We start from the raw sequence: 15,180 nt of genomic DNA, 5'->3' as shown, positions 1-15,180 counted from the left end.
ACAAAAAATATCTACTGACTTGCTCGTGGCAATTTTGTTTCTGAAGATGCTCGCCTGCCTGCCTGCCTGTAGCCTACTTTCTGTAACCTTTTCCAACATCCTTCAATACATTTTAACCTCAATTGTCCTATACTGCCTGGGCTGGATCCAGCTGACATTGCTGTTGCTGCTACTGCTGCTGCGAGGCAATAATTTAATTTTATTATTATTATGCGTAACTTAAGTGCTTTCCGCTGCCTTAATCATATTTTGTTTAGCGCGACGATGCGCAGCGAAGCTCGATGGTAGCGATGCTTCAGTTGTTGTTGGTGGTTAAGTGTGCAAAGAAGAAGACAAGGATATTAAATATTTGCATTGCGAAATGCTTATACTTGTTGTACTTATTCTTCTGCGAAAGTATTCTCAGCAATACTGAGCTGTGTCTCATTGAGGAGTTTACTTCCACAAAAAAAAAATCAAATTCGGTTCAAGCCTGCAATTCCCTGATAATTCGGAACTGTGTTCTAGGGACTCATTTTGATGTTCCTTTAAGACGACCCAAGAACTGGATGCATAGGCTTTAATCGCCCAAAGTTGCTGATAAAATTCAAAGTACAAATATTTCAAAAAATGACTTAAAATAGATTAACTACTGTAAAAAATGGCGTACGTAACATTTATCTTCCCAAAGCCATAGTTAACCTTTTCATCGCTCCATGCTTTAATGACCAAACTATCGTTTCCAAGAAGCAAGACTACTTGTATTGTTGTTCGTGCCGTTGGCTTCGTATTGATCACTCTCAATTTGAACGTGTCTATGCGTAGATTGATCTCTTGGATCCATGTCTAAAACCAGAACTATTGACTTCTCTTATAGTTAGAATATTCTCTTGCACCTTTACGGGGTTATGCTGCGTCGCCATTCCCGGTGAGGTGGTAAGACAACGATCGGCACGTTGGACTTGGTCGGTGGCTTAAGATGAGTGTCAAGTTGTCTGCAACGTTCCAACAGGCATTTACTTCGAGCCTCCTCCTTCATTGAACTTTTGTGTAAGGAACTAGCACTTTGAAACATGCATCATGGTAAAAATGTTGGTGAGGTAGCAGCTCCTCGATACCGTAGCACTAGTTGTGCTGGGAAGGCTGCTGCTATTGGAATTTTTTTAACAGCGCTCTTCGTTTTGTTTCCCTCCTCCTCAGTACTAGGAGTGGAGTAAAAAAAAACTTCGTCCGCTCGGACATAGAGCCGCTGTAGCTTGGTGAGAGGCGAGATAGGTCCAGAGACCGCATACGAAGAACTATATTCGCGACTAAGTTTTATGAGGCTGCCTATAGCCTGACTGATCCTCGTAGTGGGTCTTATGACACCTTGATCCATTAGCGAAAAGGGGTTTTGCCAAGACCGCCTTGGATCTAGGTTTCGCTGAACCGCAAAATATGTTCCATGAAAGATATGTCGAATACTACCACAATCGATCTAGTAGATTCAGACATTTCTTCCGCAGATCGAATTGATTTATGGCAGATGTATTAGAAATGAGTAGCTCGCTTTCAATCTGCTAGGCTTCCATATTCTCTAACCACCTACCAAACTGTACATACTGCTACTTTAACCTTACTTCCTCTTTGCTTAGCGTACATAGCATTCGTACCCACTTCCTAACTGCTCTGCTTGCTTCACCAAATTAGCTTCTGTCTTCCAATCTGCCTGCACGGCAATTCAAATAAAATTCAATTACCAGTTGAGTTGATAAGCAACGATGAATTTACTTTCTATCAATTTATATTTATCTTCATATTAATATCGATTTTCCTAGTCAATACTGTCAGCCAGCAATATCAATAACTTTTTTTTTCGTATGTAGTCACGATTGCTTTGAGTGAGCAAAGCAGAAATCAGTTTGAAGGCACGCAGCAACTGCGATGGTGCTTAGACAAATAATAGTTTCGCAGAATAATACAGGATATTTAACTAACTTGTTTACATTGTTATTGCTGCAGGCATAAATCTTGTATGCGCAAACTAATCACTACTTTTGAAAGAAGTTTATTTTTTCTTACAAAAAACAATAATGGCAATCATAAAAAAGAGAAAAAGCAAGAAAGTTAGTCATTTATTTTTATTTGCTTCAATAACTTTGTGTTAAGGGCGAAGCAGTATTTGGATTAAGAATTGGTTTTCCTTTAGCTTTTTTTTGGAGACATTTTATACTACAGCATTTGTTCTCAAAATACTTTATCAATAACCAGTATCTAAAACGTGCCTACAAACTTACATAAATTCACATATTCATTTGCTTATTGTGTTTATTTGTATGCATTTTCTTGCCTTTCCTTTGATTCTAGCATATTTCAATAAATGCTATTCGTTTGTTTTTTTTTATCAATACGTCAAGTTGACAATGACATTTCAGATAAATTCATACACTTTCATTCTTAGTTATTTATTATTTTTTAATTTTTTTCATGTGGACAATATTGAATATTAAATATTGAAAATTCAAGCATGGAAATGTGTACAAAGAAATGTCAACCAAGAAAGGCATTTCTAAGAAATAACATACGAATAGTTTGCTAAAAATTTCATATTAATTAAGTTAAGAATTTCAAAAATATTTTGATTTGATGAGAAATTTTATATTTATATGTACATATTTAAATAGTTGCATAATGTAATTGACACATGCCAGAGCAAGACGTGCAGTCTAAATATGCTTTCATAAATATGTACATAAAGGCTGAATTTCTTTATTCATTCTGAACGTTTGGAATAATCTTTTTTGTTTACTTATTCTTTAGAACGTAGATGATATGTTAACGTATATTTCAAACACATTCTGTTTATTCTGGCTGTGAAATGAGATTATCCGGAATGTATAAAGAAACGTAGCCAAAAACAAAGGGAATTTCGCTGAAGAAAAAATTTTCATTAATAGTTTTTTTTTTATAGAGAATCAAATTTCTGGCATGTGTCTATAAAAAAGTTAGTTACAACAACAGTATTTTTGCAAATTTTAAAACTAATTAAGCAAACTAAATTTCAGAAAATATTGCAGATATCGGTATTACGCGAAAAAATTGGTCTAAAAATTTCTTGGTCGAATTGCAGTTTTTCAAAAAAAAAAACATTAAATATTTTAAATAAGGTCATCAATCGAAATCTGTGCATAAAAATTTCATTACAGATATACTTTAAGGTAGGGTTACCATCTTTAATGGGACAAAACTGCTGACCCTATATCCTCATACCGTCATATCGAGCCCTAACCGCCAAAATAACGTAAGCGACATTTTTTTCAAAATTTTATGTTTGATGCAGAAATGTATCTAGAAGCTCTAGGAATATTTCTGCATCAAAAAGAAAATTTTGAAAAAAATGTCGCTTACGTTATTTTGGCGGTTAGGGCTCGATATATTTAGTATATTGCGGTTCTTTACTCTCCACTGAGAAAAAATTCAACCAAAAATTGATTAATATTACCAAATTCAAACTTGAAAAGGATTCAACGTGATTTTTGGTTAATATTAACAATGACTTGGTTGATATTTTAAACAATGATTTGGTAATATTAACCACAATTTTGTTTACATTAACCCAACTTTTGGTTGGCGATTTTTTCGTTTGAACACGCTTATGTTCTGCACTTCACAGATGGTTTTTCATAATTCAGAGATACATAACGAAAATTTTTGTAATCATTTTAACACGTTGCCTCTGACGGGATTAGTAAATAACAGCAAGAATAAATTTTCTTCGTCATTTAGTTTGATTCTGCACTTCACAGAGGCTTTTTCGTAATTAATAAAATCACAAAAAAATAGAAACAAATAATATAAATGATGTGTTGCCACTGACGGTATTCGTACTGGATTCTGCCTGCAGCAAACAAACCACAGCAAGCTCCTAGACACGTTCAGCTGCAGCCGTACATACGAATTTTCTCTCAAATGTTCAACTCGAATCACATTTTTTACAATCGGCTTATTAATCATGAAAAAATCAAACCATAACTTGATTGAAAAAAACCAAGCTCAGTGTCCATATAAAAAAGTTACTCTACTTTTCATCCGAATTAGAAAACTTATTATATTCTAAGACCTCCACGAAAATATTAAAAAAAAATTGTAATAATAATTAAAGACCTACGTCAGCTGGACCCATTTGAAGATACCTCCGAAAATGTAGTATTTTTTAAACCAAATTACTTTTTATTTTTTTTTTTAATCATCGTAGATAATAGAAGCTTAAAAGATCTGCATTAAAATGTTTAAAAATTTTACCTTTTACTCTCAAAACTTTTTACTCTCTTTTATGCGATCAGTCGCACGCTGAGCCGGCAAAGTATAAATTCCGTATAAAAAGATTAAGTTAAGTAGAAAAGTGTTTCTTAGATTTTTGCGTTTGCGTTTTTTATAAATTCGCTTGAGTGTATCTACATACATTATAAATACTTTTAAGCGAACTTGTTTTTGTTTTGTGCTGTGAAAGTGAGCTTTTCTAGCACTTCAAAGTGCGAAAGGTATAAAAAAAGTGCAACAGCTTAAATGTAAACAACGCTTTTCTACTTAACTTAATCTTTTTATCCGGAATTTATACTTTGTCTCCTCACCATGCGCCGGATATCCAACCTTTAAAGAATTTTGCGACACCACTCACTCAATGCAATTTGTACATACATACATATATATTTAGTATATAACTGCACTTTTATATATATTTATATTTTTTCTTTTAAATACTTTAGACATTTTTGTTATTGCATTCTCGCTTTAATCCACTTGCGTCTCGTTTAACACAGAAAATTTTATATTTTTTCCCTTTTTATTTCTAACGCATCACTTTTTTTACATATTACAATATATGCGTGTATAATATATGTATATATTTTATTATTATTATTATTATTATTATTATTTATTTAGAATTAAAAATTAATTTTACGACTAAAGGGGAAGGGGCTGAGCACTAGCTGCTATGGCTATCGGCTCATATATTTTATGTCATATACTATTTAACTAATCCTTTTACTCACTTTGCCTCTCTCGTTCTCTCGTTATTTTTTTTTTACAGCTCTTACTGTGAACGCGAGTATCGCGATTGCAGATTACAAACGTGTTACGTGCAATCGCCCGCATATCCTGGCCTATATCCGCGTGCATTAAATTGTCGTTATAAATTGCATACGCGACAGCCGTACATAAAATTGTACTTGCAGAATGAACAATTTGCGGTGGATGGACAGAGGTGAGTGAAAGCAAAAACAAAGGAAAAAATGAAATTCCAAGTTAAAATCCAATAGAGCGAGAAAAAGTTAGATATTGGCAATTTATGTAAGAAAAGGTTGATATACAGAGTTACAGAAATTTTTGTTCTACGTACACATCGCACGTTTAATAATATAGAGTTTTAATTTAATTTACATTTTTGGAGATTTCATCATACAAATAATAAGCCTGGTAATGAGAAAAAATGGGGAAGATAAGTATCTTTCCATCTGGCTTTTGGTGTGTATCAACTGTGTGAATAGATCATACTTTGATTGCGTTTTCCCACAAAAATAAAATTTTTAATTAATTATTAAACGTGCGATATATACATATAGATATGGGTAATTTCCCAACAAAGTGCTATTTTTTTGTACCCCCTTTTTAATTTTTTTTATGGTGGTAAAACCGAAAAATCAAAAAGCATTATACGATCCAAATAATAAGCCACCAGCATAAAGCCGTTGTTGTTTTTTTTTTTTTGTTTGTAAGCTCTTTCGGTTTCTTTCGCGAACGGATTTCTTTTACATATTTTACCAACTCCATATACAAATGTTTGTTCCCGCTCAGGTTATTCGATAATCAAAAATATCTGCATATCTGAATTTTCCAGAGTATCACTTTTTTTTAATTTGGCCGTGATATTAACATTTGTTGTGTTGCTTGCCTAAATCGATTGTCGTTAATTAGCGAAAGAAGTTATTGGTCGATTGTAATTAGAAATAGCTTAATAAAAGAAATTATTTTGCGTTTTTAAGCGAATTTATCTTGCACCATGGTAAATATTTTCGGCAATTCACCCAGTTTTTTAAGCAAAAACACTAAAAATAAGATAATTACCAATGCCAATTTATTTCTTCAAGAGTTTCAATGATTTCCTGGTTTTTATACTTTGGTGAAATAAGATATGAAATATTTCCTGAATGTCACTTTTAGGTGAAAAAGAATTTTTAGCTCATTTTTCCGAAGCTTTTCAAATGGCATATATAGGAAATTTTTGCCGAAGAGAGATTAAACAAAAAGCCTGCCTCCCAAGAAAACCCTCACGTTAATGTCATAAAGAAGGTGGAAAAAACTTCAACATTACCTTATCTGATAAATGAGTTTTAGAGTGATATGCAAATGTTTAAAAAGCATGCATTTTATCTTAAAAATCAGTACAATGCTTATCAGTTAGAATACTTTTTTCTAATAGTTTCTTGAGTTATTTATTCCTTTAGCTACTTTTAAATAAAAACCGACTGGAAAATATTTTACAAAAATGCAAAAATAAGAAAAAAAAAATATTTCTTGAAGAACCTGAAAGCAATTTCATATTCCAACACAAATTTTCACGTTATTAAACGATTTTAGAGAATAAATTTATCAATCTTTAAAATATGTAAAAAAAAATACCTGTCATGTACACTTTGTTTGGAAATTACAAATGTAGGTATGCCCCGTTTAGAAAATTAAATCAAGTTGGATGCCTACGAAGCGTAAAAATATTTACCACATAACTATAACTAGATAAAATTTATAAAAATTATTTTAATTTTTCTTACACTTACGTCAAGTAAATATGTTTTTCTCAACACATGATTTGGTTCCAGTTATGTTATTTGGTTATAGTTGCCAAATCATGTGTTGAGAGAAATATATTCCGCTGATTTTTATTCAGAGTGTAAATTATAAATTTTTCTTACACTTACGTCAAGTAAATATGTTTTTCTCAACACATGATTTGGTTCCAGTTATGTTATTTGGTTATAGTTGCCAAATCATGTGTTGAGAGAAATATATTCCGCTGATTTTTATTCAGAGTGTATAGTTAACTTTTACTTATTTTTAGGCCCCATGGTTCAGTTGGTTAAAAAGTAATTTTGCTAAGTTGTATTTTTAGTGAAAATGCAACTTTACATCGAAAAGGCGCTAAAAAAAGTAAAATTGTACCAAACCGCCTTTCGATCACTAATTGAAAGTGTGTTTTAAGGACATTAATAGCCAGAGGAATTCATAAAAGCAAATGCCCCTTTTTTACGAAGGACTCAATTCTTTTAAAAATTCAAATTCACATAGGCTACTGATCCTCAAGAATATGATTTAGCCATTAAATTTTAGGCCTCAGAAAATTTAAAATGCGGCCCCAAATTTCGGCTGAAATTGACAATTGTGACCATATTTTTCTTTAGTGACAAAAATTTGCAAGTGCATACAAAAAAAAAAAAAAGAAAGCAATAAATAAATAAAGCCAGTGGAAAAGGGTCGCCATTCGTCAACTACGCCTTTTTGTGTTTTTTTTTTTTTATTTTCTTTTTTATTTTCAAAGCACTAAAAATCAAAATTTATTCATGTATTTCGTGCAAATCCCGCAGCACTAAATCATCACTGCAACACAAAAAAAAAAAATACAAATAGAAATTAAAAGAACACTAAACCAAATGAACTGTTGCAGCCAGGGACTGTTGGCTTTCTATGTACTGCATTGTGCGGCATAGCCTACTTTTTAGGCGGCTTTAGACTGTCACTGCCACATTGAGCTCGCACCTAACACCAATGAATGCTGGCTAATGGCGCGTATGATACGAACCAAATGTAGCAATGCAGCTGACGGCGTTGCCGGTGACACGGCGTATGAGTGACATTTCTATGCTAAAGGTGTTCTTACATATATATACGATATGTATTTGCATGTGTACGTTCCACTTTTTACGTATGGAAATGCCAACATATCGTGTAATGGCAAATTAGACTTGTTTCTGTACAAAGCAGATGCACGTACATACGAAATAGAAATGTTTCCATTTTCATCTGACATACAGATAGAATCATCTGAGTTTAGTTTATTTCGATTTCAAAGAACGTATTTTTAAATAGTTAAATAAATACCATGAATTTGACAGACATACGCAATTACATATGTATTGAAAAAGTCACATTTACAGATGCAAATACATATCGTGTAAGAATACCTTAAGCGCTGTGTAGAGTAAAGGAGTGCGAGTGTGTGTGCATATAGTGAAATTTTAGATATACACCGAAATTAACGTAAAGTTAACACTCGGTAATTTGTCATTTTGGCACGTTTCGGCTTTGCAATTGCGATAGAAAAGCAAACGGACGGACGAACAAACGGACGGGCAGCCAGCACAAAAGCGTCAGCTGGCATAGTGAGTGAGCAATTGTAGTTATGTAAGCAGTTAAAAACGAGAGGGTTGCTGTAGCTATGCTTTTAAAGGAATGAGTTGTGTGTGGTAAATGCTTTGTGCGCTGACACTTGCATTTGTTGGCATTTGGCATGCTGACAATGCCAATTTGACAGCTAAAGAAAAAAAAAAACATTTGGCACATTTCACAAGCACACACACAGGCGCACTTGCAGAAAAGCACACAAACACCGTTACAGCTGCGCGAGTGCTATAAATTTACGTTATTCATTATAAATACGTATTTTATATTCATTTCGGATTATTTCGCACTCGTTCTTCTTTGCTCTTTTTCGCTCATCAAAGCACCACACCTTCACTCGGCTACCACTTCTTACCGACAAACACCTTTTAAAGCTTTTCTCACAGCTGTACGCAGCTACAAAGTGGCAGTTAGTCGGTTAAACAAGCACTCGGGTCTTGCTGGTGCACCTCAGGCACCGCTGTCACTCAATAGCGAAGCGCTTATGACTAATGATGATGCTCGCTGGCACTCATAAAACCACAAATATTTTATTTCTGTGACAGTGTCTTTTTTATATTTCTTTTTCCATGTTTTTCACTGGCTTTGTACCCGTATATCAAAAAAAAAATATGTATATCGCTTCTGTTGCCAATTTTTCAAAGCTTTCAATGCATTGTGGTTTGCCCTTTGCCAAGCTTGTTATATTTCATAATACATTCTTCCATTTTTATATTTTGCTATATCTGCTTTTTTCCCTTATACCAGCGTTTCTTTATGTTTTCGTGTAAAAAAAAAAAAAAAAATTATTTAGACATTAGGGTGGCCGAAAATACATAGGACAATCAACTTTTTGATTTCTCCTGCTGCCACCCCCCGTTGTTGTATTTTTTTAGAAACGTGGCAACCCCGTTCAAAAATATTTTTAAATATCTTCAAACGCTTTTTGTTTTGATGATGAAACTTAAATATTTTATCGAACTTTAAATATTTTGAAATTTTCAAATATCTGGCAACACTGTTTTGAAAAACAATACCTACAGAAATAATCGAGTAGAATCCAAGAAAAAAATAAGCACATTCATTGAGCTGTTCGTGCGTAATTTGGCTATGAAAACATAAAATAACAAATTTTGGTATATAACAGTTAGGATTGTCGGTTATTAAAACGCACTTAGTAAGAGTTTTAAGTTAAATAATCACCATAGTGTTATTTTTTTATATAGCAATTTTACGAAAAAAGTTATTTTTCCCATGTAAAATACATGGGAAACTTCAAAGCCCCGGCGACACGGGTAAATATTAATCGATTTCAAATTAAAACAAGTAATTTTTAGCAAAAAAAAACCGACTTCAACACCCATATAAAAAAAATATATATATATATATCTCATGATCCACTGATCGGATCTCAACCAGATTAGTATGGGACCACCTCTGCAAAAAGGATTATCGAAATCGGTTGACGTGGTCCAAAGTTATGCGGTAACATACATAAAAAAAAAAAAGATTCCGACGAACTGATAACCTCCTCCTTTTTTGGAAGTCGGTTAAAAATACGTGTCTCCTTAGTTTTGATATTCTTCAGATCTGGAGGATGGCTGAAGGAAAAGATTTTTAGGCCACCCTAATATAAATACATACTTAAATATATTGGCCTCGTAATTGAGGTGTCCTAATTGCCTGATTTGGCTGCAAGCAAACAAAAAAAAAATCAAAAGTATAAAAGAAGCTCTCTTCTGTGAAGCATAAAAGTAAGCAACATAAAGCTGCCGCAGTGAGGGTATTGGTGTTGTGAAACGCAATAAATTGTAAAATACGTACTGGCAAAGGTTGTTTAATAAGCCGCTTGTACTTACCGCGCTACTTACCGAGCGTAATCGATCCAACAAAGAAATGCGAGTAAATAGAACACGTGAATATGTATGTGTGGCTGTGTAGCACAGTAGGAGCGTTTGGAAATCGGATTACTATCGCACTTATGTACATACGAAATGTACGATTCGATTGAAAATGGTTGCGCGAATGAAGCAGAAATTCTTTGAAATCAATGTAAGAGGAAATGTGTTGACATGCTTTACGAATTATGGATGCGACGTTCATACACAATTATTCGCATACATACACACACATGTATCGGTCGATCCAAAATGTATAATAACTGTTTTAAATCTTAAAACTGTTTAAACTTTGGAAAGACCCAAAACAATCCGAGGCATCCCAAAAAAGTTGAAAATTCCCTAATAGCCTCGAAAAATCACAAAGAGTTTCGATAAATCCAGCAAACAAGAAAACCAAAATTCCGCAAAAGGCTCAGGATATAATGCAGGGTCCCGATAAAATCCATAAAAATCCTTACAGATCCCAAAAGACTTTGAAGACTTCCGGAAAATTCCCAAAAAAGTATCTTAGAGCCTCAAAAAATGTTAATCGCGACTAACGATTAAAATTAATTAATCGTGATCATCTGTACGATTAATGATAACATTTTTTTACTCGTTAATCATCGGATGTGATTACGATTGATTAATTTGAATCATTAATCGTTAATCCAATTAAAAATAAAATCCGATTAAGTGCTCTAGTTTATCCGAATTCGAAACCAAACAAGAGTTATAGTTATTCGTTTGTGTTTCACGCTTATAAAAACACATAACATGTAAAAAAAATTATAATTATTTTTATTAGTAATACATATGTGCAGAGGGATATTAAAACCTTGTTTACATAACGTATATTGGAATAGATTTGTGAGGAAAACCGACTTAGCCATACCCGATTAACTGGCCTTGTGTGCACAGGAAAGTTCCAGCGTAAATTAATTTATCACCAAACCTACTGCATCAAATTAAGGCTTAATTAAAATTAATTTTTTTAATCGGGGTTACGATTACGATCTGTTTAATCAGATTAAAATAAATCATGATTAACTGTAATCGGATTAAATTCAATCGAATTAACTAATTGATTGAAAGATCAATCGATTAGTGTCAAGACTGATTGCCAGAACGGTTGCATACTTAAAAGGACCGAATGGAATACAGTGTTACTTCGGTGAAAGAAAATAAGCCACTTATATAATGTTGCAAAGACTATTATTGCCGGAATCCGTAGCTCCTCGCATTTTCCAGTACTTCCTTACTGATATTAGTAATTTTAAAATTTTTATCTCAGATTGCTCTGAGCTTTTCCAGCATTTTTTCCTCAAGAAAGAAGAATTAATTACTGCATACTTTTAGGCAAAATACAATACAGGCATCGTGGTCTGTTATCTCATATAATTTAGTATTTAAAACTTTCAAACAAAAGTGATTCGACTTCGGAACAAACTGTATGCCCATTAATCTCTGCAGCAATTTAATGCCTTCTGCATATTAACACACTTCTACATATGTATGTAACTCCTTCATTAATTTTCCAGATATGGCTGCCGAAACTTCTGCTTCAACTTTTCAATAGTTTAAGCAATTCTACAATCAGCTGCTTCATTTGCACATTCAATGCGCACACACGCACACACATGTAGGCAAATTCACATACATTTTCACATTCGCACTTATTCAGCAATGCATTCACATGCCATTGATTTCGCTGCCAAACACTCAATAAAAATTCACACGAAATCGGCGCCAACAAATCAAATAAATATAAAGACGAAATTGCAATTGTTTCAGCCGAACTGAGAAATATTGGCGCGCAACATGTCACGCTTCCAAAGATATGCTATACTCTGTACTTGCAGCGTAGAAATTTTTGCAAAACCTGTTTTTGTTTTTTTTGGTTTTCGCTTTCCAGAAGTTAAGTGAGAAGTGAGAATTATAAACCAAAAGTATTCGAACGACTCAATTTGAATGCAGTGCAGAGTGGGGAAGAAGAGTTGCAGGCAGCGAGCGCACGGCACATTCTGATTCTGGCATGAGCAGCAGAGCATCGATAGAGCCATAATGAGATGCGAAATAGTAACATAAAAAGTTTTATTATACTTTTGGCCATATCATGATACAGTAATATAACTCATTGATAATAAATGGCGGAAGAAAAGTTTGTTTATATTGTTGGCGTAAGAGAGAAAAGCAAAGGATAATGGAAAGAGAGAGTATGTAAGTGGGAAGCGCTGAAAGTGGCGGAAGTGAAGCAAATGCATAGCGCACAGGCAGAAGCAGCTGAATAACAGTTGGCTATGGCAAACTTTTTCCGTCATCTGCAACAACAAAAGCAACACTAAAAATCCGATTACTATACTATGTAGATGCCGCCAACACAACTCCCTTCTACTAATACATACATATAGTAAATGCCATGCAAAAGTTTCGCATAAAATTCGCACAATTTTCACTGATGCAATGCCACGAAATGAGTGAGTATCGAAATCAGCAGCAGGGGCTTTGCTTTCGTTCCTATCGAAAATGTTAGGAAACAAACTACGAAAAACCATAAAAAAAGGGTACTAAAGCAAAGCTGCGCTGCTAATGTTGGCAACGAAAATTCACCAAAGTCAATTGGAAAATATTAAAAAACTTATTTTTCTAATACGTTGCCATATGCGCATAGTGCTACATACAAATAAACGTGCATACATTCGTATACTTGCACATGTTTACAAATGTACATATGTATGTACGCGTATGCTGCTCTCCTTGCTCGTTTTTTGTGGCCGAAAACTTCATTTTATGAATATTTTCGTATTTATTTGCTTACCTACTTGTGTTTGTTTGCTTTACAAGTTTCTCGATATTTGGTAAATACTGAAAAATAAATATTGCACGTAAATATTAAATACAAATAAAAGTTAGGAAGCAGAAAATTTAAATGCTTATACGAAATTGCATAGAAATTTATATGAAATCTAATGAAAATGAAATAAGAGTTATGAAGGTCAACAAAATTTAGACGAAAGTAAATATAGAAAGTGCAGTAAAATATTTCATATATGGGCATTCCCATGGTGGCGCACGTGACAGTCGTACGATTTCAATGTGATACAAAAAAGGAATACCATTTGTTTTCTTTAACTTTTTTGGGCCATTGTATAGCACATAATTAGCTCTATATTTAACCGAAAAATGAAATCAATCGAACTGCTTGGTCCTGAAATATAAGCATTTAAAGAGAGTGTCGTTACGTGACAAAAAATGGAAGTTGATTTTTTCTTTTCTTACAAAATCGCAAAACTCTGCGAATTGTGGATGGCTATTTTCATGAAACTTATTTTAATATGATTTGGAGCAATTCTAGTTGTTTTTAGAGTTTTTTGAATTAATGCAAATTGTTTCAATTCTCTTTTACAACCCCAAGTGTGAAACGTGACGTGACGTGGCGTCACGTGACATAAATTTCCATCGTTATATTTTTGTTAATATTGCTTTTAAATGAATTTTTAACGCAAATAAAACATGTATTTTATGTAGAATATACTTTATATTTTGACTTCAGCGCCAATTCAGGGTCAATTTATTAGAAATCTATGATTTATTATGTTTCAACCACATACGCCAAATTCGAACCAAATCGGACCATAAATACGGTTTTTCGAAATATCTCGACCTTGGCACCACCTAGGAAGACCATTTTATGCAAAGATGATTCTACTTACATAGCCAGTATATATTTTAAAAAGCAGACAAATCGGCCCGTAAATACGTTAGATATAAAACTTTTATTTTTTTTGTCGTGGTGGACCTTCCGCTGGAAACACCCATATGTGTTTTTATTTTATTTTAATAAATACATATAAATGTAAATGTAATCACACAAAATGTAAGTTTTCATTTCGGGCAAAAGTTTTGAGGCACTTCGACGCTATTATTAAAATGAAATCGCAAACTTCGCGTAGAAATGAAATGCAGCTAAATTTTTGGCAAAATGAGATCCTCAATTAGTTTCACATTTCGCGATTAAAAAAAAAAATTAATTAAAAACGGTGGAATTCTCATTTGAATTTTTTAGTTTTGTAAAAAGCAAAAAAAGTTTATTTTGGCTTGTTACTAAGAGAAAATTCGCCTGAAATATTTTGTGCGCCGAATAGCCGAAATTAAGGTTCAAACATTTTTTTATTTTTACGTGAAAGTCAACGAAAACTCCCGAAAATTTTCAAAAAGTCCCGTAAACGCCACAAATATTTCCTGCAAAAATTCTCAAAGGTGCCGAAAAATAGATTCCGGAAAAGTTGCAAAAAAATAACGAAATGTACCAGTAAAATCCCCAAAACTTAAAAAAAAATTTGCAGGAACAAAACATTAAAAGTCTCGTAAAAACCAATAAAATTCTGAACGGCACGAATATATTTAAAAAATGTCGACAAGTTCACAAACAATCATCAAAAGTTCCAAAAAACTCGGATAATCCTCAAAAAGAATCTCGATAGACACCAAAAAAAAGCAAAAAGTTCTTCGATTACTGACTGGCGAAAAGTCTCAAACGCTCCCAGAAAGTAAAACACGAAGAAAGGGCCCTCGAAAGAGGTTCCTGAAAATCCCGAAAATAAAAGACGAATGATTTCGCAAAATACCAAGAAAATTAAACCGGCGTAAAAAGTGTTCCGTGAAAATATCGAAAGATCTTGAAAAAATTACGAACAATGAAACGATCTTATCGCTAAAAATCTCGAAACGTCGCAAAAATACTTAAAAAAATACGAAAATTAGAAAAAAGCCAGCGAAAAATAAAATACGAAAAAAGGTTCGGAACAATACCGATATATTCCAAAAAGTGAAGCAATAAGCCTCTCAAAAAGTACAAACAAAATCTTGAACGATAACGAATAATCCAGATAAAGCCTTGGAAACTTCC

General features: G+C 33.3%; 1 protein-coding gene across 7 annotated transcripts in view; it reads left to right on the top strand.

The window, feature by feature from the left end:
* Positions 1-15,180, top strand: part of LOC108381871 (uncharacterized) — a 283,017-nt gene that overhangs the window by 228,434 nt on the left and 39,403 nt on the right. For all 7 annotated transcript variants that reach the window (XM_017638310.1, XM_017638302.1, XM_017638264.1 and 4 more), the window contains one exon: positions 5,051-5,224. In XM_017638310.1, the coding sequence (XP_017493799.1) occupies positions 5,051-5,224 (174 nt within the window). The remainder of the gene's footprint in view (positions 1-5,050; positions 5,225-15,180) is intronic.

The sequence above is a fragment of the Rhagoletis zephyria genome, unplaced genomic scaffold (assembly GCF_001687245.7).
Source record: "Rhagoletis zephyria isolate East Lansing unplaced genomic scaffold, Rhagoletis_zephyria_1.1 Rzeph_scaffold_00142, whole genome shotgun sequence".
NCBI lineage: Eukaryota > Metazoa > Arthropoda > Insecta > Diptera > Tephritidae > Rhagoletis > Rhagoletis zephyria.
This window is presented reverse-complemented; position numbering and strand designations above follow the sequence as displayed.